Consider the following 26,681-nt stretch of genomic DNA (forward strand, 5'->3'; position numbering starts at 1 on the left):
GTAGAAAGAGACGTACCTTATATCATCATTTTTTTTATGATTGGACAATTCACACCAATTGACCTAGTCGCATGCTAAGCTGGTGAAGCTTGTGTTATGGGTACTAGGCAACGAATATACACACATATTATAGATAGATAGACATATAAATACATATTTAAACACCCAAGACCTAAGCACAACACCAAATGCTCATCACATCGATGTTTGTCTCAGCCGGGGATAGAACCCGGGACCCATGGATTCGCAGTCAGGGGTACTAACCACTAGACCAATGAGCCTTCAATCATGTAGATGATTTTCTGTTTTAATGGGGACTGTGGAAAATTGTGCATATTTTATTAACCTCTTCTCTTCCCAGATAAGTGAATAACCTGTCCAGGACATATTAAAACACGTTACGCAGCAAAATTGTCAATACATTATCACAAACCTGAAGTGAAGTTGTCGAGAGATATGCATGTATTTTAATAAATCGATTCGACCAATGTATAAGTTCCTTTCGATCGCTGATTCGCAAGTCGTGATGTATAGACACGATATTAAAAAGAGATCGTGCGTGAACTACTTGCAATTATTAATCTCGCCTATTGCAATTTGTAACCTCGTTTGATGAGGGCGATAAAATTACTTTTACACTCCTTTGTTATATGGACCTTCGTAGAAGATACAATTCATATCAAAATAAATTACATGTTTTTTACAATTAGCAGATTATTTGGCTACGACTTATTTAGGAATTCGGTTTCGTATACTCTTTGGTGGTGGCACAGAACCAAAACCAATTTGGCTTAGGAAGGGTTCTTAGACATGCTACTGCAATAAAAATACTGAACAAACATCGCTACGCATGCTGCTGGACTGTTCGGCGTATTGGGCATCAACAAGACCAGAAAACAAACTTGACTCTGACAAAAGCCGCATTGCCCCAGGTAATGACACACCCCGAACACAGATGGAACCTGAATTATATATGCGAACGGATAGTTCAGTAACATCAAATAAGAAATAATAAAACTAGCTGATGTGGTCTCTGGCAGAATGACCAGCGCTGTGGAACATTCTGCTCCTCAGCATAATGCTGAGCCAGGGCCAATTACAGCCACAGCACACACGCATTACATACTTGAGACGAACCGAATGGGAAAAGGAAAAATATATATATTTTTATATATCTCTCATTATATCTTTTATTTAATTTTTCTCTTTCATTATTGTTATTTTGTGTGTTTATGTGTGTGTGTTTTTGTTTGTAATAAATGTCTATGTATAAATAAATATGATAAAGTCTCTGGCACCAGGTGCGGCTTCCTATGGAATATACTACCAGCAATTCAAAGTACATACATGATGTAGTCTATATTTAAGTCTCTTCCGCGTTAGGGAAGAGATATAAGTGAAAAAAAAACAAAAACAAAATACAGTTACGACACTTAAATTTTAATAATGTTATCATTTAATATTTAGACTAAAAGAAATTATCACCTGATTAGACTAATTGAAAAAGCTCTTACTTTACAAATGAAGTTACGTGTTTGCCACAAAAGCTTTGTGAAAGGGATAGTTTACGCAATTAAGCATTATCTAACTTTATCACGGATTTACAACTTCAAATTGTTTGTTGTTATAACAAATATTTTTCGTTTATCTTTATGATTCAGTGTTACGTAATCGTCTTCATAAGTGGATGGGCATTCGAATTTCGTCTGCGGTTTTGACTCGGACTATAATTGCGTAAAGGTCCAATACAAATTCTTAAGCTTGAAATTTAAACTAGGGGAAAAAATTTATCGCTTTCAAAATATCATACTATCTCCCAGTCTCGGCTTTGGAAGGCTGAACATTTAAACATTTATATTTTGTAATTCTAAGCAGGTAACATAGACAGAACAAAGATGTTGTGACGTTTCTACGATTTAAAAAAAAAATATATATACATAATATATATAGGTATTTGTAAATATATATAGCCTACGATACTATGGGATAATGAAGCAGTCTAATGTAGGACTAAATTTTGTGATTGGTTTTTAAATTTATTTGTTACAAAAATAAAATAATTTTTGTATTATAATCTGTATTAATATCAGTTCTTTGATAGCCTATATTTAATTTAGAACTTCTATGGTTCATGTAATTACGTCATTCACATTCAACTGTTTATTCATGTTTGTGTTGCTTACAGTGACTTTTCATCCTTCCATCATTTATTCTATGATAATTATTTACAAATAAAGCTTATAAAATATATCAATTTAAACAAACTCCATAGTGAAGTAATCTAAAGACGAACGATTAAAACGTGATTTAATTTTGTTTAAAACAGAAAATTTAAGAAACGATTAGTGTATCAAGTTTTGCTATCTGGCGTCCGTGACTCAATCTAGAATCATAGGAAAGCTATTATTTTTTCCCCATCTTCACAATAAAATCAGGTTTAAAACTTTCGAATAAAGCGTTGTTTTATGTGATAATTTTTCATTCAGAATGGCCATTACATGTTGGTCATTCAAATTCCTTTGGCAGACGCGTGGCGAATCGAAAGGTGCGGTGAAAGTGCGTCCTTGTGTGACGCACCTGGTTTATTTAAGGGTCAATAAACATAATTCAAAGTCATTAATCCCGAATTTTAGGTTATCATTACATTATTTTAAGCTTTAGATGCGCTTGAATGCGTAACCAATCCAGGAATCATATCGAAGTTAAAGTGTTCTTTATTTTTGAAGTTATACTTTTTTAGGCGCGTTATGAAAAATTGATGAGAGTGAAATTTTACGATGCGCGCGCACCGTTACACAAAATTAACAGAATGAAGTTAGTTCTAGGTGGCATGAAAATCGATAATAACTATATTCAAGTTGGATATTCTAGTATTTTTATATTTAGAACACGTGTTTCTTAACAGTACAATTAAACAGTGTGAATAAATAAATATTATTTTGGTGTTTTTATTTAATCAATTTCATATACAACGGCGATAGTATTTACTAATAATAATTTTATTGATTAATTTTAATATTTATCGTTAGTCACTACTGCATTTTAGTTATTTTTTTCCATACGCCAAAGAATTATAACTTCAACGCGTGTAGGTACACAAGTACACACACTTTTTTTTATAAATTGTCTCTGCACAAATAGGTACATCATTTAACATAAATATCTAGCCTAATTTACTATAAACGATATTTAACATAAGAAAGTGTGCAATAACACTACTTCCAGTTTCTATTAAGGATAGTCACTCTGTTCTTGTGTAAAAAAACACACTTATCACTGTTTAGCTTACTTAAGTCTAACATGTACTCACACTAACTCACTAATTCGAATGGTTTTGACTTTTATCGCTAGGTCCGTGGTGTCAGTTCTTTATTATTAAATTTGTTATTTCGGTCCTGTTAAGGAAAGCCAGCATTTATGGCTCTATTCAAATGCAATTTGATTTAATTAAATTAAAATATGTACACATAAACATATTAGATATGCCTCACCTCTCTCGGATGGGCACAAAGCGCTGCAAAATAACGGGCGAAAATACAAGAGCAACATTAATTTTGTTCCCTTAGTAGATTCCGGCGCAAATCATATTATATTGAAGTTACTGTTTACCACAGACAGAGCAGACACTCAGAGCTGGTGTTATGGTGAAATGCCAGAAGTTGTAACAGCTTTTAGGTTACTCTGATTAAGGGACGAAACTTTTGAAAATCTTTATATTTTTTAAATTTAATTCTATGTAGAGTTTAGGTTGAGTTTCGGTTTTATATATTTTTCGATTTTATAATTGTTAACATAGAAATAATAATTATAATAAAGCCCGTTTAATTTCCAATCATGACAAATAATATAATAAAAAGCTTAGATTTTTTACATTTTATACATTATTTTTATCTTGTTATCCTATATACCTTCAGTACCGTCGATCGGAACCCCTTCACGGATAAAGGCCTTCTCCAGCCTCTTACAACTGACTGTGTCTATGGCTTTCTTTCTCCATTCGCTTCCTGCTACCGCTTCTATTTCTTATTTACCTTTTTTAACTTAGAAATAAAACCCTAATATTACATTAGATAAGTCAAACACGTTCTTCCATTATTACAAATTGGTAATCGGATGTCATTAACCAATTCCATGTTCTTAAAACTGATTGATCAATTAGTATGTATCATATAAAATAAATGTATATGATTATAGGTGTTGTCTCTGACTGTGTCTATGAGCGGTCGAGCCGAGGTGAAAGGATGCGACCACTGTTAGGTAACGTACCGGTTACCACAGACTGTGACAGATAACTATCATCTGGCCTGTCTTCTCACGTTTTTGTTTTATAAATACGAAATTGAAACGAAAATATCAACTACCTACTCTATAAAAAGAGTATATCTCTAGAAGTGATATAAGAAGAGTGTGCAAGAGTTGTGCGGATTAATACCCGCAGCTGAGTTTCATCATCGAATGTCAAGGCAGAATACAAAATACAGTCTCACAACTGAGCGTTTCTTAAGGCAGTTTTTACCGCACACCATCACTATATGGAACCAGCTGAACCCACTGAAGTATTTCCTAACCAATTTTACTTAGGGTCCTTTAAGAAAAGAGCGTACCAGTTTATAAAAGGCCGGCAATGCACTTGCGAGTTGCGAGCCTTCTGGCAATGTAAGTGTCCATGGGCGGCGGTATCACTTAACATTAGGTGAGACTCCTGGCCGTTTGCACAAAAAAGTATGAATTCCCTTAACATTTTAATATGTGAATAATATTTTTAGTCCTAATGATATAGTAACATATCTCACCAACAAGTTATCTACGTCGAAGTACGACGTTTGACGATCACAAGTGTTCATTGTGTTACCTATATGAATAAATGATTTTGAATTGAATTGTACAAAATAATTTAAAACCTGCTTAAACACGCATTTTCCTTGAGTCATGTATAGGCATCAAATCACTCACATTCGAAAAGAGATTGCCTCGTTTTTGTATACCGTTCACCAATTCGCGTATATTTGATGCCGTGGGAGTAACTGACCAGTTCTTTAAAAATAAGTCCAATTGTTAAGTAACAAAATTCACACGTAAAGACAGATCGCTACAAGCTATAATCCCATTTCGTAATCGATCTTGATGTGAAACGTTTCCATTGTTAGTTCCATTCGATGAAAAATCTAGAGTATCGGAACATTAATATTTTCTTTACGCGAGTACACATTTAAATAAAAACTTCTTTTACGAATATTTTCTTTTTTTGCTACTGAGGCGCAAACTAGCTGCGGTGGTCTCTGGCAGAATGAGCGCTGTGGAACAGTCTGCTCCTCAGCATAATGCTGAGCCAGGGCCAATTACAACCACAGCACACACGCATTACACACTTTAAACTAACCGAAAGGGAAAAGGGATTTTTTTTTTGATATTTCATTATATATTTTTTTCTTTGATTAATGTTATTATGTGTGTGTATTTTTGTTAGTAATAAATGTTATATCTATGTCTATGAATATAAACGCGAATTAATTTCAATCTCACCACTGCTGAAAAGCACTTGTCGTCGTTAATACAAGTTGCTTCTAAAAAAAATATTTATATCAGAGGAAGGGATGGTCTAAGTTACTACTGCATTCGTACACCAGCAACCAAAAGAGTTAACGAGGCCGACAGAACATTGGGTGGGCGAGATCAAGGAAGTAGCGGGTGGAACGTGGACTAGAGTTGCTTCTACCAGAGCAGAGTGCAGCCGGATATAATATATGTAATTATTCCTGCCTGTATTTATATTATACAACCTATTAAATAACGACGTTGATCGAATGCCCGCATTTTAAAAAAAGCCTCCTCCAACCGGCAACCCTAGTCCACGTTCCACCCGGTATATACATGTTAACGTAAAATTGTAAACACCGTTAGATTGTAATCTAACTCGCGAGATTATAAACTGTCGAAAGATTGTGAACCTCAGCTTACTGCTTACAATTTAACGTATTATTATTCGGTAGATTGTACTACACTAACTTAGTTATCATTCAAACTTCTTTGGTCAATTACAGATTAATTTTACTTTCCAAAAATTTCATATAACTTCCGAATAATAATACGTTAAATTGTAAGCAGTTCGTTGAGGTTCACAATCTTTCGACAGTTTATAATCTCGCGAGATAGATTACAATCTAACGGTGTTTACAATTTTACGGTGACATACATAATATATAATAATATAACAATAAAGACTTTCCTTCGATGCCAATGGAAACATTAAAAAATCTTAAAACATCTATCATGTTGGTCCGAATATTCCGTAATGCTATTGTCTTGGATCTATAACGAAACCATACAAGAAACTGATTGCATAGATATCAGCAAGTGTTTGTTTTCGAAATAAAAGTCGCTACTAACTTTGTAATCAAGATTTATTATCTTTGTCATAACCTTACGATCTTTGACACGTCAAAAGTATTTGTCAAAGCTCATAGTCAGAAAAATGATTGTTAAGTGTATAACATTGTTCAATAATATAATAGGTAGGTTTTAAGCTATTAAGTAATTACTGCTTAAAAATCTATATGCACGTCACTCCTTGGATTTTCGTTCTCCTTACTATGAGTGTAACAATAATAATATTAAGTGTTACGTACAAATGAAACAATTACAGAGTCGGAACTGTAACAATGACAGTCGTTTCGACACGGTCATGTAACCGGTGCATCATTATCATTCTTAATAATAATCGCTTCCTTAATTTCCCTCGAATTAACGCTTCTGATGTGTACAATTCAGCCATCTTGTTTTTTTACAACATCCAAAATCCCACAACAGGGATGTTCTAATTAGAATATTTATTTACAATTCTTTAATTATTGTGCAATTGATAATCGGTTCTCAATATTTCGTTGTTTCTCTATTACTTGTAGTTAGCTTAAGGCAATCTTTATACCTAAGGACATTTAGCCATTTTGGTATTTTTTATGACTTCTGCATATTTTGCTTTCACAACGCACAATTAGGTAAAACTAATATGATGGTTAAAACGACGATCTTTTCCAAACGTACCTATGTGATATTATTATGTGTTGTGGCGTGGCGATTTTCTATGGTTATTTTGAACCGAACTAAGTACGAATAGGAGTAATAATTATTATGTAAGAAAGCAATAATTAGACCAAATTGACCGTAAAAATGTCACTGGCCGACAAACCGCTACATTAGGGAAATTATACTTTATTGAGCTAATTAGTGACGACATTTAGTTATGGTAGCGTTACGTATTCGCGTGATCATCAAAAAGTTGTCTGCGATACGAGCAGCGAGGTCAAACCCACTAAAATAAGGTATTTTCCATTCGCCTGTCACCCGGAACCTGAAACCCGGCCTAAGCTGGGTGCAGAGTTGCAAGTTAAATACTACTCCTTTATTCCAATGGGGGAGTCACATTTAGCTTAACAGTCCCTAAGAATAAGTATCACATCTTACCCTTATCTACTGGGGCCTTCGGGCTAGTCAATCAGTGGTTAGATTGATCGAGGAACCTTCCTTTAGGTCGGAATAGGAGCACAGTCCATCTTCCCAAAACCTTCAACTAAATCTAGGTAGGTAATAGGTATATTAAAAGTTGTATAGAAAGTGAAGATTGTCTTATGCAACCCAGTCTGATATCTGATGGTGTCTCGGCTACAACGAGACTTTTTAACTATAAGCTTCAAGCCCTGTAGATCTTGATTAATTTCACAAGAGGGACAGGCGAATGTTACGCAATATATCCTTCACAATATATTAACATTCTAACCAATATACGTAGAACGGTTAAGTACATATCTAAGTAGTGTAGGCGCCACTTTTGTAATTTCAAATGCCAACTTTATTTAAGCTACGTTTGAGAATCGTGTCAAGGTTAAATAATGCAGTTTATACGTCATACAAATACGGATTTACTTTAATTAGATACAATTCTAAGCAGCACTGAGCAGTGTTGGCCTAGTGGCTTCAGCGTGCGACTCTCATCTCTGAGGTCGTAGGTTCGATCCCCGGCTGTTCACCAATGGAGTTTCTATGTGCGCATTTAACATTCGCTCGAACGGTGAAGGAAAACATCGTCAGGAAACCTACATGTCTTAGAGCCAAAAAAATCGACGGCGTAAGTCAGGCACAAACAGATTCAGAAATCTGAGGCTCAGACCTAAAGAGGCTGTAGCGCCACTGATTTTTTTAGATACAATTCTTTTTCCAAAGAATTTCGTAAAAAACTAAGTCCACAAAACACCACCGCTTGTAGATATTCAACATTAGATTAGAATTTTCGTTCACTATTTTGAAATATCAATCAACTCTAGCTACTTAACTTAAGTAATGACACATATGACTAATGCCTTATACAATGCAACTTTTCGATGTTTTACAAAAAAAATTAAAAGCTGCGCAAAATAAAACACAAATATATCGCAATAAAAAATTTATTATCTATAACATAACATCGGATTGCAACCATTAGATATGCGACACTCGAGTTTACAAAATAAAGTTGCTATCCATAAAATGAATTTAACTCCTGTTAGATAAATGAGCCGACAAATTGTCAAATGCTTTAAATATCGGAATTAAAACTCAAATTAAAATATGTGCTCTCTAAGCATTGATGGTAATGTTTTTGTATTTGAAAAAAATATGCAATTTTACACTAAGTATACATATAATTTGTAAATATTGTACTATACTTAAACAGAAAAGTTAAAAAGTATTGGGCTAAGAGAGCAAAAAGTTGTTAGTTGTTCACATGAAGTCGTCAAAGTCATCATCAAAGTTCCCGTATGCATCATATTGATTTAGATGCGCCTGGAAAAATTATAAATCATGTTAGTATTTAAAAAGACAGCAACCCAAAAGAGCCGATGACTCTCTTATACAAACACATTTCTGCGCCTGTGGCATTGACAATTTAAGGTGAGAAGAGATCTTCTGTGCTCAAGCCAAAATAATTGATTTGCTCCAAAATTAATTCTCTGGTTTATATCTCAGCATTAAGACTATGCTACCAAAGCATCTAAATAGTAAATATGTTAGATTATAATTAAGTACATACAAATGGTAAAATATCTTAATTGATTGTCAATAACAATAGATATATGAAAAATACTAATTGATGTCGCCATATGCATCATTACATGAAATCAATGACAAATCATAGAAACTACGACTCGCTTAATATATATGTTAACGTAAAATTGTAAAAACCGTTAGATTGTAATCTATCGGTTATCGGTTATCGGTATTCGGTAGATTGTACTACACTAACTTAGTTATCATTCAAACTTATTTGGTCAATTACAGATTAATTTTACTTCCCAACAATTTCATATAACTACCGAATAATAATACGTTAAATTGCAAGCAGTATGTTGAGTTGACAATCTTTCGACAGTTTACAATCTCGCGAGATAGATTACAATCTAACGGTTTTTACAATTTTACGGTGACATATATAAACAGTTGTATTCATTGAAATAACCAATTGACAAAATATTAAATTATAAAAAATCAGGGCTTCATTAAAGGTTTTGCAGATCTATAAAAAAAAATATGTTTATTATGGAACATAAGATACCTGTATCTTATGTTCCTTATTGTTCCGTATGTTAACTTATTCCACGTCATTAAATTTGAATTTGTAGGCATCCCTACTTATCGGCAAAGAAGACAGAGGGTGTAAGGCAGAGAGACCACACAGATGACACAAATTTATAGATAAAAATACTTACATTGTCTCCTTCAACTTTTAATTTCGCCTTGCCCTTTCCTTTGTTAGGTTTCTTTGACTTATCATTTTTCTCTGCCTTTTGTTTTTCGATATACAGATTGTCTATTGTCATTTTTATTCTTCTTATATCAGCAGATGACACTAAGAAAATAATTTTAAATACAAAATAATTACATTTTTCTATAATCAGAGATATATATGTTTTTTACTTCTAATATGTACATATGCTATGTTTGGATTTTCAGCATAAGTTTTGTTTTGGTTTGATATTTATGATTATTAAAAAAATATAATGAAATTTACATATTTTAAACTGTCTATAATTGTTGAAACAATTAAGTCTGATCAATGAAAAGTGAAAACTTACTATTAACTACAATATCTTTGACAAGATCATCAATAAAAGCTGGGAACTCTTCTTTTGATTTGTAGTAATTGATTTTCTTGCATAGCAATTCACCAAATTCTGTGAATTCTTCCTTATTTGTCGGGTGGAAACTGTCTAGTTTGCCACCACCAGTTTCTGTTACACCTGTAACATAAGTTAATTAAATTCAAGCAAAATTTGGATCCATAACTCTCTTTAGAGTAATTTAAATTGAAGATGTTTTGCTGTGATTGCAAATCATTGATTGTGATTCTTGCTGTGATTCTTTATAATTTTTTTACTAATTTCCAATACTTATTACATAAATATTAATACTATGTATAAATTTAATCAATCACAAAAGTGGACCTTTTTTAGAGCCACAAACATATACACTACTTTTATGTTATAACTAGCGACCTGCCACGGCTTCGCACGGTATTTAATTGGATAAGGATTAATGTTGTATTAATTAAAATCGCATCGAAAATTAGCCATTATTTGTCGTAAAAAGTAAATTACATAAAAATGTTATTGTGGAATATCCATAAGAGATAGACATATACCATCGTGGAGTTTTCTATAGACCTTTTCAATGTGTACAATACTTAGTACATTATTTTGTTAAATCTCTTTGGGTTCAGCCTGCGTTTCCAATGTAAGCGGAAAAAATGTAATTATTTACGACATCACATTAGAAATCTCAAAAATAACAGTATTTTTCCACTATTTAATTGATTTTATTATACATATAAACCTTCCTCTTCAATCACTCGATCTATTAATAAAAACCGCATCAAAATCCGTTGCGTAGTTTTAAAGATTTAAGCATACATAGGGATATAGGGACAGAGAAAGCGACTTTGTTTTATACTATGTAGTGATTATAATAATACAGATAAGTACCATTTAAGGCAGGTTATACTACTGAGGCATCTCATGCTTAAGGTATGAAAACTTTAATCTCTCACATATTGTGCCAAAATCAAAGATCCCAGCTGAATTCTATTGTATTAGGTACTTATAATAACAACATCATACAACTATTGGTTTCTATAACCAAATGTGAGTAGTCCCTTCGCTGTTGTAATAATAGATTTTGACTGTATTAGTATTTAGAAGCATTTTAGACACTATAGTACATTTCTTCCTTAAGCACACTAGTAATACGTAATGCTTAATGTAATAATGTTTCTAAACATGTAATTAAAAGATTATCGTACCAAATGTCTCCATGGCAAGTCTTAAATCAGATTCTTCTTGTAACTTCTGTTGGCGAAGCTTCTCAGCAAGCTTCTGTTCTGGGGTTAACTCCTCTTCTTTTTCAACTGCAAGCCGCTCAGCTTTCTCACGTTCCAGACGCTGTAAGAGTAGTTCAATAGCGTCATTTATACTGTAGAAATATTATAAATTTTGTACATACTTTTATTATTTTTTAACATAGTTATAAAACCAAAACATGCTGTGGGAAATGCTAATCGGCTTATGTAACTAAAATAATTTCATCAAATTCTTAGTTAATGAAATGATTAGTTTGGAATTGACTCAAGGGAATCATAACTGTTGTTATTAACAATATAAAAAATTTTGTATCTATCATACAGGAGTCCTAGTAGTCAGTTTTATAGTGAAGGTGTTAGTATTTTTTTGAAAAGGTTATTTTGTTATTGGGGTGATGTTGACATTAATCCTCAAATATATTACAACTGAAGTAAATTGAATCAATATTATTAAAGACTTGATGACCCGGTGAACTTCGTAATACCATATATAAAATCTGACAACCAAGTCACAAGTTTTATTTCTAATAAAAACAACATCAAATGTTTTGAAGCTAGAAATAAATTATGCTTTTGTTTTTGTATTTTTTATAACATTATTATTATTATATGTAATTGTTTCTCAAATATAATTATACAATATGTTTAAACCTTTCCTGAACTGACACAAATATTTCAAGATTAGTATTAGCCAAATACATTTATATAACAATAAAAGCTGTTTTTGAGTTTATTTTATATATAATGTGAATTAATGAAAATTAATAGGCACTTCAAGAAAAAGATGTCAGATGAAGATCAGACTGTAATGGATCGTAATGAACTTCATGACTCAATGGCACATGCATAGTTCTCAGTGAAAATTTAAAATATGGCTTTCGGCTACGCTTTATGATAGGGATATTTTATAGTACCAGTGCAGCTATCACAAAGAAGCTGTTTTTATATTCAACAGAATATGTTAGGTATAATAACCAGAACATTATAACTTACACGTAATTAATATCATTAGTCAGAAGGTCAAGGCTGAATAATAATATATTTCAGGTAGCTTTTCAAACAATTTCTTTAAATAATGCATGAAAATCCACATTTAAACAATTTATGCATTTATTTGCCCCTGTTAAGTCTTGTTAATGATCTTATCAATTCAAATGGTAAAGGTCAAAGTGAAATTACATACCTCTTTTTCAGCTATTTTATCTTGTATCTTCTTTTTAGGCTTAGCAGGGGCAGGAGTCATCTCCTGTTTTTCTTCATCTTTCTTTTCTTCTTCTTCATCTTCCCAACTCTCCTGCAAAATAAGCTGACGTCAACACATACGCAATCGTTTGAGGTTATGAGCGAAAGTTGGCACTAACATAAGTTGATATTGAATTATATTGATATAATAAACATTATAGCACTACTTGGCAACAGTTCATAATACCTTGACATTATCATCTTCGTCTTCGCCCTCCCATTTATTGGAAGTCGCCAACGTGGTCGGAAGTTTGGGCTCGAAGTTATCTGCGTCTAGAAAAAATCCACATTCACTTTAAAGACGACACTAAAACTCCTTATTACTATTCCCATAAAGTAAGGTATACACACCCCAAGAAACGTCCATGGTTACGGACTTTTGAAGCACCGATACAAATGCTAGCTTTTCACGTGAAAGACAAAATCAGACAGGCTACTTGCGCCTTTACAATCACAAGATGTCTCCCGAATCGACGAGATTTAGTAACCGACAATATTCTCAGGCGAATTTTGTCAAACGAACAATAGTTTTTTGTAATGCACACGAACGGACTGAGAAGCAACACGAAAATGACATAATTTCGAACAATTTTCCACAGTTTCACTATCAGTATTTTTAGAGAAAAAATATGACTCCATCGCAAACGATAATTTCTGAATTACTAAAATTTTCAATATGGCGGTTTGACTTTGACAGCTGTTCCATAAATTTCTATGAGTTTGCCACATTACAAAATGTTATGAATAACTTTTGTGTATGGGTTCGACGCTATTATAAAATAAAAATCTATTTTTTCTTGTAGCTAAATCATTCATTCGAATATTTAATGTAAAATTTTAAAATCTATTTTGAATAAGCGCTATCAGTGGCAACAATACATTCACTAATCTGTACAAAGGTGGCGCTTAAACAATGCTTAATTTAAAGAATTAAGAAACAAGGGAATTTTTAGATACTCCACGAAATAAGTATACTCAGAATTTTAGAACATTCCTCTTCGATACTTTAAAACCATCAATAAAAACATTGTTACGAAATACGAACAAAACAAATAAGTCTTTTGAAACTACGCTCAGAAGACCGAATTGTCTGATTTGACTGACTCTGTCGCCCTTCTCACTCTCTCTCAATTGGTCTATCGCTCTCTCCCATTTCTTCGACAGAAACGCTGCACATCTTCGTGACGTTCCGTTAAAAAAATTACCCTCATGCGCCTAAACAAGTTTCACTTCAAAAATAGTACATTCATGACCACCGTGAAATCATTCAAGTCAATTATATATTGTTAATAGAGGTATATACTGCACGAAAACCTAAAACATGGCTAAAAAAAAACAAATTCAATTATTTATTGATATAAACAATCAAAGGGAGTTTGACTACATGCTTGAACATAACTTAGATAGAATAATTTGTAAGTATTTTGTATTATCTGGTACTGGGAGTCGAACCGCATCAAAATCTCTGAGATTTGAGACAGAATCACTTTTCCTTTTTTTCACCCCTGGACTTCCAAGAATTGTTCCGAGTTGGAAACCTACTTTCCAACTTGCTTACGTAGCTGATGATCACCACCCAGCTAGTCCGACATTATTGATACATCTCTAGGTATATATACAAAATTCTCGTGTCACAATGTTCGGTCCCATACTCCTCCGAAATGGCTCGACCGATTCTTATGAAAGTTTTATGCATATTCAGTATATCTGAGAATCGGCTACTATCTATCTTTCAAACCTCTAAGTGATAAGTGGTGTCCACCCTAAAACAATGTTTTTTATTATTCCGACGGCAAAAATTATTTATATTTTTTTGATAAAAATACATACAACCCTTCATTTTCACCCCTCTATGATCATCCCCTATTTTTTATTATTGATTGTTATTATATTTAGTATTTATACAAATAATATATAGTACATTGCAAAACAACGTTTGCCGGGTCAGCTAGTAATATATAAAGTGTAACATTCAATGTTCCTGCCAGGTCTCTACGCTCACACAGAACTTTTAACCTTCCGACTCCCAACATTGAGTTCCGCGAGCCTCTTAACAAGATGTGTTCTGCTTTAGATTCTGCCAATAATCTAATCCTTTTATCTTTCTTCTTTATTATAGAGCTACTGGTATGTTTGTCGTTCTCCGGATTTATAAATGTTGTACTGTCATGTTTTGTTTTGCTATGCTCTGCATCATATTTTTTATTAGTGAAACCTTTTGTGGATACATCCAATGTGTTTATTTTATGTTTTATTTTTAAGTTTTTGTTATTGTATAGATGTATCAGTTTTATTTCCAAATAAATAAATAAGAGGAACGACGAAGCTCGACGGGGCTTCGAGGGTGGTGGTGACTTGAGTAACGCGACCTTAAATATTTAAATCTAGATGCCCCATCTAAAAAATTTGGCGTTCTTGTAAATTTAAATTTCTGTTAATTCGCGAGTTATGTAAACTAACATTAGTTAATTTACATATATGTATTTTAGTTAATAATTAATAATTTTAAGCGTAAACAAAATGTAAACAATCATCGCACACTTGAAGCCAATAAGAGCCCTTTAGTTTTTACCACACTCATATTATTCATTGTAATTTAACATTCTCGTTTCCGATATTTTCCAATAACATATTTACGAACTCTTCAATAAGTCAAGTACCTTTTTGTTAATTCAGCTTATGTTTTAAACAATTAAAGCCAGTTAATACCCAGCTTCAAACAAAGTGTTTCATTTAACATATATCTGAACATCCATACTACAACCGCAACCGAACTTAACTCGCGTAGTTTAAAAAATATTGTATTTATTATGGTAATATAATGTTATTATTTATGTACTGTAATGTTTATCGTTCTTGGTAAACATAAGATGCAAAGCTTTTGTCGTAAAAACTTTCTTACATAGACTTTCTTGCTATATAAGTACTAGCTGACCTGGCAAAAGTCGTTTTGCCATGTATATCATTTATAATAAAAAATAGGCGTTGATCGTAGAGGGGTTAAAATTAGGGGTTGTATGTATTTTTTAATGCTGTATCATACAAAAATTTATCTAAAAATTAAAATAATAAAATGTAGGGGTGGACGGACTACCCTTAACATTTAGGGGGATGAAAAATAGATGTTGTCCGATTCTCAGACATATTCCCAATATGCACACAAAATTTCATGAAAATCGGTCAAGCCGTTTCGGAGGAGTTTAACTACAAACACCGCGACACGAGAATTGTATATATTAGATTATGTTATGGAATGATTATAGCCAATGATTTACTACAGATAAAGATATCAAGTGTTGTAATTACTGTTTAGGTGTGGAAGTATTTTGTGAATTCTCAGGACCTTGTACTGCCTTGGACCATCTGTTTGTCAGGATGAAGCTTGATTGGAGCGATGGTCAACTGGTTCTTTTAAGGGTGAATTTTTCAATTAATTTTGATTACCTACTTTATTATAAATTCAGAGGGTAGTGTTAGCTTTTATTATTTATTTAATAATATTCTAAATAATTTATGAAACATATTCTTTTGCTACAAGTGCGCATGTGCAATAATTACTCATTGCCTCGTTCGGTTATTTACGAAATGTTACGAATTGACTCGAATAACTGCCCGAAGTGGGAAGGTCGAGTCAGAGTGGGGACGAGAGCATAAAACATGTGGTAACACATGCGCACAGGCATTCCTTTGTTCAAGTTGAAGTTTATACATTTTCCGTAGGGTCAGTGTGTGAAATATAGTAAATCAAGTCATCATTGGAGTGTTTAATTTTCTACCCTAAGAACTAGATCAACTAGCCCTAACAGTAGTAAACGACCAATCTTAACTAGGGCGATAAAACTCTGGCAATGCACATGACATTTCTGTCTAAGTGCTTATCTACTATGAAGATATAAAAACAGATCATAGACACTTATAGAATGTTTCTTAATTAAAAGATTTGTTTTAAATTTTCTCCCGTATTTTTTTAATTTCTTTATTGTACAAAATAATATAATATTATCACAATATGTTACATTAGAAAACCGCTGTGGTTTGTATTAATGTAACCATAGCAGTCTTGATTAGGAGCGCGAAAAATTCATATAAAAGTAGATTTTTAATTTACTGTTTATGTTAGTTGGCGTTAGGCAATCTAATATCTGATTGGGTAGACTATTTATTAGACGCGGTAGCAAATACCTCAACGTTCTTTCGCCGTATACATTGTTTGCTGTCGATGTACAGCCCTGCGATTCTGTAACTCACTTTTCGAACTCACACAGCGGTTGTCGCGTCGGCGGTCGCTCTCAAATCAGTCGTGAAGCAGTCATTTTATGATTTGGCATTCTGAAAAGGTGGGAGCTTGTAGTTTATTGTTTATTAGAGGAAAGTAAGGAAAGTAAGAACTTGCGTTACCGCTCGGGATAATTTCATCCGCATCATCTTGATGGTTGGAAGCCGTCCACGGTCCGCTTCACAAGACACTTTCTTGTGCAAACTGTGGAATCGACTACAGGGTCTTTCCTGGGAAATGCAACCTCCAATTGTTTAAAGAAATTCCCCTCACTCAAAGGCCGGCAACGCACCTACTAAAATGGGTGTCCATGGGCTGCGATGTCTGCCCTATTGGGCGTCCTTTAGGCTCGTTTTCCCCCCTATAATTAAAAAAAAAATCATTTGAAACCTTATTTGTATTAGATATAATTATAGTTGAATTAATAGACTTTGTGTTTACAGGTCTTAGCTGATGAAGTAGATGCATTTCGAAGGTTTAGATATCAAAGCCAACCCGTATATTTATTTATATTGGTAAGATTTTAGAATAATATACGTAAGTTATGTTATGTTATTTATTTATTTAAGTTTACCACAAAATACATAATGCTATATCTACAGTATATGTTACAAGCTTTCTTTACTAAAATATATGACAATTTTGGTAAACATAAATGTTACGAAAAATTTATATTAGTAATGTTTTGCTAATTTTTTAAGCAAAAAAAAACCCCGCAAAATAGCGGATTAGGTATGAGATAATACTTAACAATGCTTTACGAATGAGAGGTGCCCTAACTAGGTTGGTTTTTTCCGACGGAATTTGGAAAACACTGTTGATTTTGACCTTAGGAATGAATAAGGGAATGTTAATTATTAGAACATATGAGTAGTGTAGCTAGTAGTTAAGCCACTCTGGACCTTAGCAAGGATCTCGTACACGTCTTTTGTTAAATACGCACTAACGTCCCTTACATTACTTCAAGCTATTTATTACTAAAGCCCTAACATCAACTTAAAACAAAATGCGTTTATTTGTTATAAGGACATGCATTACAGCTTTTATATTTGAGGAACCTTTTTGTAAATTATACATGTATCAGGGCTCCCAGCTTCCAGCACAAAACACTAGATTATACAAAACAAACACAATGATATCTATAGGTATATTTTTTATGTGCCATATTACTTGTGATACAAATGAGTTTTTTATCTTTCAGAACAAAAGAATAACGTCGATTTTTCGAGGTGTGGACAACATAAGATTTGCGGAGATGGCTAAGAGAGAAATCGATCTGTACAAACAACACCAGAAGGGTATCAGCTTTGAGCGACCGACTTATGAGATTAGTGAACCCATGCCGGAAGATCTTGTAAGGAAATAAACTTGAATACTATATTTTTTAAAACAAAATGCTTATATAGGTAATTAGAGAGTTCTATGTTTCAACTAAGTAGTCTGGAGTCGTATCGTAACTTGTAATATAGTATTTTTATAAGTACAGCCTTGCGATTCTGTAACTCACTTTTCGAACTCGAACAGCGGTTTTCGCAGCGGCGGTCGCGCTCAAATCAGTAGTGAAGCAGTCATTTTGCGATTTGGCATTCTGATAAACAATAAACTACAAGCTCCCTCCTTATTTACAATCCAATTGGAATGTTTCTTTTATGCCTATATTGCATTTGAATTTTCTCTACTAGTTTTAAAGAAATCTCATTAAAAAAGTAAAATGTTTTTCTATTACAAAGTATTTTGTATGTTTTTTTGGTTATATACTACGAATGTTGTATCAGACTTGTTGAATCTCCAAATATATCATTCATACTTGCGTAGGAATGGCAAGCCAAGTACACCGAAGAAAAGCAGCTTGAAATTCAACAGCAAGAAGCCCGTCGTGCAGCACGGCAAGCGGCTCGAAAACAGCATCGGGCCGAGCTGATGATTCCACACCTGCAACAGCTAAACTTTGTGCTGTACTGGCCCCATGCAAAGCACGCACATCCAGAACTTTACGAACGTTGGGATTTGAATAGTAAGTAACGATTTTATTATTTATTTAGGTATCTGTCGCTCGTATTGAGTGGGTTTGAGTAGTCAATAGTTTGTGCATATACGACGGATCTAAATAAGTAATAATGACCCAACATAAGTCTAGCTGCGACTTCTGTTACTTAACTTGACTGACCACATTTGCAGATATAATAATGGTAGGACGCGAAGAAATAAATCTGGATCAAACTACAGCTGAAGATATACTGTATGCCGGAGACGCAGACATAAATGAAGCTTCCATGCACATGTTGACTTCAGCACCAGCTCTGGCCATATGCTTTAGACTACTGGATCTGGATAAGCATTTTGTCAGTAAGTGGTGTGATAATTTTTAAGAGTTCCTATTTTTTTGTAAACCTGTGGTTGCAACCAGTCCTTTCAGGGGGAATTTCTGAAGTGTTAAACCTAGAACTTTATTGCTTACTAGCGACCCGCCACGGCTTCCCACGGTATTTAATTGGATAAGGATTAATGCCGTATTGGTTAAAATCGCTTCGAAAATTACCCATTATTTGTCGTAAAAAGAAAATGACAAAGAGAAATTATTGTGGGATATCCATAAGAGATAGACATATATACCATCGTGGAGTTTTCTGTAGACCTTTTCAATGTGTACAATACTTAGTACATAATTTTGATAAATCTCGTAGGGCGCGTTTGCAATGTAATTATTTACGACATCACAATAGAATCCTCAAAAATAACAGTATTTCTCCAATATTTAATGGATGTTATTATACATACAAACCTTCCTCTTCAATCACTCTATCTATAAAAAAACCGCATCAAAATCCGTTGTGTAGTTTTAAAGATTTAAGCATACATAGGGATATAGGGACAGAGAAAGCGACTTTGTTTTATACCATGTAGTGATACGAAACGGAACTACCTTTTAGTTTCTCCTTTATAGGCAAACAGGTGAAAGCCGATTTCCGCATTTACTTTACCAAAAACATGTATTTCGCACATAGAAAATCCACACCCGGGTCTAAAACATACAACCGACGTCAACCGTCTACGACCTCAGGGATGAGGGTCGCTGAAACCACTAGGTCCACAGTCCACACTGCTCAATGTTATACAATTACTAGCGATAATTTAGTAGATACTTATATAATGCTGAATTTTTAGCGTTAGTTCGTAAAATACTTTATGAAGATATCACTCCTTCGGATACAAAAGAACAACAGCAGACAGCTTTCGATAAATACAAGTCTTTCAGTCCTACTAAAGAAGAGATCTGGGAACGTAGGCTTGAGGAAAGACAGAGAAAACAGGTCATAATATATTACAATAAGTCATATGAAATCATACCGGCTCTGATGACGTTTTTACGTTATTTAAATTAAATGAAAATCAATGTTTAAATTACGTATAATATATTGTATGCCGTTACTTGAGTAACCTCTTTCTAACTTAAATAGTCCATCGTCTCTTCTTTCCATCAAATTATATTTACCCAACGACAAAGAGAGTTTTTTAGTTAAAGCGGTGTGATTATACCGATTATTTTATTTCTAAACTAGTTGACCCGGCAAACGTCGTTATGCCATGTATATCATTTATAATAAAAAAATAGGGGTTGATCGTAGAGAAAATTGAGAAAATTGAGGATTGTATGTATTTTTGTATGTTGTATCATAAAAAAATAGAAATTAAAAATTTTGTCTAAAAAATAAAATAAAAAATTGAGGGGTGGACTACCCCTAACATTTAGGGGGATGAAAAATAGATGTTGGCCGATTCTCATAGATACCGGATAAGCACAAAAAATTTCATCAAAATCGGTCAAGCCGTTTCGAAGGAGTATGGCAACGAAAACTGTGACACGAGAATTTTATATATTAGATATGACGATTTTACACCTTAAGTGTTGTAAACAGACTAGGATCTAGGATACTAGGATTTAAATGTACGACGTAGTGTTAAAAGGCGCGCTCGCATGAACAGGCTTTTTTCCAAATTAATTATAATAAACAATTTTAATCATGTTATTAAAATAATAATGGCGCTCCTCTCAGTTCTGAACCTAATATTTCTGTATCTGTTGCGTGATCATTTGTTTTTTCTGATCATCAATCAGTCTTCTATGCACACGTCGTCGACTTTGAGTCTAAGGTGTTCCGGTTTCCTCACGATGTTTCCCTCGACTTACAAAGGAGTGTTAGATGCGAGCACAGAAAGTCCATTGGTGCACAGCCAGAATTCGAACCCACGACCTCAGGGATTAAAGTCACACTCTATCAACTAGGCCAACACTGCTTATACTAATCAAGTATAATAAATAACCCTCTAACATAATTTCAGGAAGAAGCAATAGAAAAGCGAGCTCGTCGTCTCTCTGAGATGCAACGATTAGCTCGCCAAGCTATTCAGGACGCTATTGAAGCTAGACAACTTGAGAAAGAGCGACGGAAATTAGAGCTTTTAAAAGCTGGGGTTAGTAGGCTGTTTAAGGTTGACTTAATACGTATTGGTACGTGACTTTGAGACCATTAAATTATTGATTAATAAAATTCCTTATTAGCTTTCGAGAGCTTTGAACTCATTGAAATCTTTCCTATAGCATAAGTATTTGATACTTGTATAGATTTAAACTTAAAAATGAATTGCGAGTATGTGCGTCGACTGGCTAACTTGTATGTCAAGAAGAAGACAATATATGCACGATGTTATTAATGCCAGTAATACCTATTTTTATAGTAAGCTTTGAGCAGGTGTCCCATTATTACCACTTTCTATCATCAGATGTAAAGGCAGAATGTTGCCATACTCCGTGTACCTGCCCATCGCATTATTTCCGAACCAATTTTACTGAGGGCACTTCAAAAGGCCGACAACGCACACAGCATAATGACTGTCCAAGTGCGGATCACCGAATATATATAGTACTTATTTCGTTATTCTTGTGTTATTACATTTCAGAACTTGTTAGCTTTGGACAAACTAAAACAAGAACCTGACGATGAAAAGGTGGATATTATGATACCTGAGGTAATATTAAAAAAAAAAAAATTAATTTATCATATGGAATTCTAAAAACTTCATTAACCTAACCACTTTAATAGATAATTTAATGCGGATCAGAGGAATAGAATTTAAAATGAAAGACGAAACGTAGTGATTCACGCATGTGTGCGTTCTGTTAAATTGTGATTAGTCAACAGTATCTTTAAACCAATAGGCGTTGACACGCGACATGGTGCGTTATACCTTTGTCCAATCACAATTCAACGCGCTAGTATCATTTTCATCTATGTTCAAAAACCCGCGAAGTCTGTTGTTCAAGTCATTCGAATCAGCTGTGAAATGGTTTTTGTAACCTGAAAGATAGTTCTGAATATAAAAATAAAACAATTTTTTTTAAATAAAGATGATGAACGATCTCCAATTACATGTTCAAGACAACGACCCGTTCTACAAATGACGTTTTTGTTAAGTTTGTATGTTTTAGTAAAATTAACTAAAGTGTTTCATGAAGGAACGCAAAGGCGCGGCCGCGTTATTTATTTACTAAATTATGCTTTTGAAAATTAAAGCAATAGATGCCGAAATATGTCTGCCATTGGCTCATGGGACTGCCACCAAAAATATTAATTAGCGTAGATATTATGTTTCGGTATTAGCCATATTTAAGGGTTGATAGAAATATTCATTGAAAATTAAGCGAAACACATTCCATATTAGGTGTTGCCTGATGAAGATGAATCCGATAGTTCAGAAGACGAGAATGAGTACTTTCCTCCTCCCGGTCTTCTTATTCCAGGGTTGTATGCACCGTCAAATGACATTGCCAAGACAAATGGGCTTGCTATACTGTTTCCTAAGGTATAAGTGACTATTAAAATTGTAAACAACGTTACCTATTCTGTTCTCAACTTTGAATATGTATGTACGTGTCTTCATCTGTGGTGATCAGCCATCTTTGTCTCAATAGGTCCTGCACTATGTATGAAAATGTACAACTAAAAAAAATTACACTTGTGAAAAATAGTGGTTCTAAATTTAAATTTACTGCCAGTTCTCGAACGGACGAGAAGAACAAGCAATGAACTCTCCGACACTTAATTAATATTGTTTTATCGAGTTGGTATAATTTTTTCGAGTTCGTGGGGGCAGTTTTGTTATAAATTAAGCACTGCTCTCTTGCACTTCTTCACAGTTATTTGCTGTTACCCGCCCGCCTTTTTTTTTGTTTATTGTTAATATTATTATTTAATTCTCCGTTCAGATTGTCCGTGAGTATGTAATACCGGACCCAGAGTTTCTGCCACCACACGTATTGGTTTTACTCGACATTACAAAAAGGCATAAGGCCGTGAAAATCTTGTCTAAATACAGACAGGCGATAATACACGTAAGTAAAGAAAATGCGTGGAACTGGTTTTCCCTCTTCTGTTTTAGAATTCCATTAAAAATAGGTTTTGTGAGAAAAAAGTTATTTCGCCGGGTAGGTACACTGAAGGTGAAATATCATGTCTAGTTAATTTTTTTTTTATAGAACTGCCCCCGTTCTCGGGGCAGGAGGCTCACCTGATGTTAAGTGATACCGCCGCCCATGGACACTCTCAATGCCAGAGTGCTCGCGAATGCGTTGCCGGCCTTTTAATAATGTTTTTATCATACAACAAAAGGGCAGGATGATGTTTTTTTGTAAGAGGAGGCAAACGGACTAGAGGCTCACCGGATGTTAAGTGATATCGCCGCCTGTGGACATTGCCAGAAGGCTCGCAAGTGCGTTGCCGACCTTTTACGAATTGGTAGGTACGCTCTTTTCTTGGTCCCTAAGTCAAATTGGCCCGAAATAAATAAATAGTAATTTCGGTAATAATGCATGCTTTAGGATTATTTGTTTAACTTCTAATCTTTTCTATTAAAATTCTTTAACTGTTTAGTTAAATTATTTTAGTTTAATGTCCGTATAAGTCCCTTAACGCTGGAACATGGATTCATGTTAAATTTTCTTCTCTCGATTAAATGTTTTTACTATAAATTAAAACATGTATTTTGTTTTATAACCGAATTCAATAATTCAATTCAAGGAGAATGTTTACAGTATATCCAATGTGTTTCATTTAGATATTTAATTATATATTTTTATAGAGGTACTCATATATTTGAAATCAGACTATTTGAATAAAAATTTAATTATATCAACTTGGACGAATAGATATAATCTTTCGTTAGCATATAATAATTTAGAGTAAAAAGCACACTAATTATGTGGGCAGACACACAAAAATTGCTCCAAAAGTACTGCATGGTTTCTGATAAATAAGAAATCCCGGAAGTGAAAATTAACTATTAACTATTGAATAAATTATAATCTGCTGCGTAATAAAAATATATATTTTTTGTAATCAAATTCCATGTAAGGTTTTATTTGAATTTAATTATAACTCAAAAAAAAAATTAACAAGTCATTTTATATGTGAAATTCCTACAATTTATATATTATCTATTTCAGATGGGTATATTCAAGTTAACAACAGCTTACAACGCATATCATATTGCATTCAGCGTTAAGCAATACGATTCTTTGAATTCTTCGTATGATGTGTTAGTATTATTATAGCAATCGCAGCATGCTAGGGAAATGTAACTCGGGACTTCGCTCATGCCACACACAAACAAATGTTTGAATAGATTACTTTATTGGTTTTGTGAGCATGTATTTGTTTAGGGTCCAAATTCCAGTTTAAGGCGTAGTACATGTTATATAGAAGAAAAAATTCTGTTATTACCCTGAAATGGTAAAAATGTATCAGTCTGATTGCAATACAGTATTACGCTGGTGTAACACCTTGGCCGCATCATGAAAAAAATTATTGCAATTCAAAGCGAGTTCGTAACGAAACAATGTTAATGTCACAGCCAACTAGCCTAATTAGCCTTTCAATTAGTAGTCTAGCCTTTTGACTAAACAGCACCTGAAACTAGCGGCCTGAAAGACATTCGGCTGTAACATTAAATAAACTGGCTGGCTTTCCCTGTCACAGATCTCTGACTTACTAGGAAGGCCTCAATCTGAATTCTAATTCTTAATTCTATTGTATATAGGTAAACAAATAACAAATAAAGAACTTTGATTTTTTTTTAATTTTTGAACTGGCTGGCTAATGCTTAGGCCATTCGTAGGATAGAGTGACCATGTGACAGAAATAAGAAAGATGTAGCAGCTGTCGTAAAAAAATATTTCTTTAAAAATTTAATTAATTGTACTTGTTGTTTTTCATAAAACTTTTTGAAAACACTATCAAAGTTGTGGTTTGCCGACGCTATATTGTCAGTTTGAAGAGTTTCGACGCTAGCAGCAGAGAGTGAAACTAAATTAAAATTAACAGTCAAGTCAAGTGAGGCAAGTAATGAAACGTCATCGATCCAAGTCATTTGCCAAGCTTTTTGATCAACTGGCTCAATATCTTTTAGGCAGCTAGTTAAATGGCGCTGTTTAGTTAAGAGGTTAGCCTGTTGTTTTAACGGCTAGTTAAGCTAGTTGACTGCGACATTTATACCATATTATCACTCAGCCCTTGCTTGCTGTAGTTGAAATATTCTCGTAATATGCTGCGATGTTGTTGCCAATGAGCAATAGTGGCGGCATTACCAGTAACAGCGCGAGTGAACTGTTTACAGACTGCCGATTTTTCTATCTTACCAGTCCGACAGGGCTGAGTGTATATGTGGCAATATATTTGTCATATGCATGAACGTATAGATTGCCCATAAGTTTCTATTTCATATATATTATGCTGGCAAACGAGATATATTCTTCTTCTGGAAGTTTAATGGGCTTTACATAACAAACAATCCATATGAATTATTAGTTTTTAGAGCTATAATTGTACTAGATATATATAGGTAATTCACAGGAAAAAGGGTTAGTTTTTTTACCATATAGGTAACCAAGTACACTTATGAACGTCAACAGAAAATATGTTAAATTGATTCTAATAGGTTTTTTTTTAAAGACAATTCACACCAATTGACCTAGTCCCATGCTAAGCTGGTGAAGCTTGTGTTATGGGTACTAGGCAACGGATATACATCTATATTATAGATAGATAGACATATAAATACGTATTGAAACACCCAAGACCTAAGCACAACACCAAATGCTCATCACATCGATGTTCGTCTCAGCCGGGGATCGAACCCGGGACCCATAGATTCGCAGTCAGGGGTACTAACCACTAGACCAATGAGTCGTCAAATAGATTTCATGTTGCTGAAGCTTTTTTTTAAATTAAATTGATTCTTTTCAGTGAGAATGTCAACGTAGCGTTTATGGTTTCAACTAATAATGACCTGGCATTGCTAGAGTTGATGGACATTAGTCCTTCGTATGTTAGTAAGGACGAGGTTGTCGGAGAAGAGGAATGCGGTGCAATATTTCCAGTGGATTATGGCGACTATTACCCGGAATTTGAAGACTTTGATATTTCTGAAAGCATCCCATATTAATAATAATTAATACTTGATGTCTTTAGTTCACAATTTTATATGACAAATAAATTAAAAAAAAACCTATCAATTATGTCAAAATATCATGCATAATGAATCAATAAAATACACTAACTTGTCAAAATAATATAATTAACTAATTACTTACATTTAAAGGGACATTTGGTCAGTTAAAACTGTTTTGTGTTTAAGTAAATAAATAACTTATATATAATATTGTAAAACTTTAAAATAAACTGTAATGTTGCCACATTACACATTGAACGAAGTGACTGTACG

General features: G+C 33.6%; 2 protein-coding genes across 2 annotated transcripts; one reads left to right on the forward strand and one right to left on the reverse strand.

Moving 5' to 3' along the window:
* Nucleotides 1-8,422: 8,422 nt before the first annotated feature.
* On the reverse strand, nt 8,423-13,301 carry LOC125051880 (eukaryotic translation initiation factor 3 subunit J). Its single transcript, XM_047652493.1, has 7 exons — nt 12,980-13,301; nt 12,816-12,901; nt 12,570-12,680; nt 11,330-11,468; nt 10,107-10,271; nt 9,741-9,880; nt 8,423-8,817 (listed from the first exon to the last, which is right to left on the reverse strand). Exons 1-7 carry the CDS (start codon nt 12,993-12,995, stop codon nt 8,755-8,757), a joined length of 720 nt encoding a protein of 239 aa, XP_047508449.1. The 5' UTR covers nt 12,996-13,301; the 3' UTR covers nt 8,423-8,754.
* A 648-nt stretch (nt 13,302-13,949) lies between these two features.
* LOC125053323 lies at nt 13,950-26,411 on the forward strand. Its single transcript, XM_047654646.1, has 13 exons — nt 13,950-14,043; nt 15,942-16,045; nt 17,348-17,419; nt 18,106-18,258; nt 18,720-18,918; nt 19,083-19,250; nt 20,070-20,215; nt 21,246-21,377; nt 21,864-21,932; nt 22,626-22,766; nt 23,170-23,295; nt 24,406-24,497; nt 26,204-26,411. Exons 1-13 carry the CDS (start codon nt 13,950-13,952, stop codon nt 26,400-26,402), a joined length of 1,695 nt encoding a protein of 564 aa, XP_047510602.1. The 3' UTR covers nt 26,403-26,411.
* The last annotated feature ends 270 nt before the right edge of the window (nt 26,412-26,681 follow it).

The sequence above is a fragment of the Pieris napi genome, chromosome 1 (genome assembly GCF_905475465.1).
Source record: "Pieris napi chromosome 1, ilPieNapi1.2, whole genome shotgun sequence".
In the NCBI taxonomy this organism is placed as follows: Eukaryota; Metazoa; Arthropoda; class Insecta; order Lepidoptera; family Pieridae; genus Pieris; species Pieris napi.

What these genes read in the sequence shown, in the direction of transcription:
- LOC125051880 (XM_047652493.1), bottom strand. An exon ending in ATAAAATAGCTGAAAAAGAG is followed by an intron (nt 11,469 to 12,569) that starts GTATGTAATTTC and finishes CTACTCTTACAG; the next exon opens with CGTCTGGAACGTGAGAAAGC. An exon ending in ACTTGCCATGGAGACATTTG is followed by an intron (nt 10,272 to 11,329) that starts GTACGATAATCT and finishes CTTATGTTACAG; the next exon opens with GTGTAACAGAAACTGGTGGT.
- LOC125053323 (XM_047654646.1), top strand. Translation starts at nt 13,950, where the DNA reads ATGGCTAAAAAAAAACAAATTCAATTATTTATTGATATAAACAATCAA. An exon ending in GTCAACTGGTTCTTTTAAGG is followed by an intron (nt 16,046 to 17,347) that starts GTGAATTTTTCA and finishes TTGTGTTTACAG; the next exon opens with GTCTTAGCTGATGAAGTAGA. An exon ending in TTGCTATACTGTTTCCTAAG is followed by an intron (nt 22,767 to 23,169) that starts GTATAAGTGACT and finishes TTCTCCGTTCAG; the next exon opens with ATTGTCCGTGAGTATGTAAT.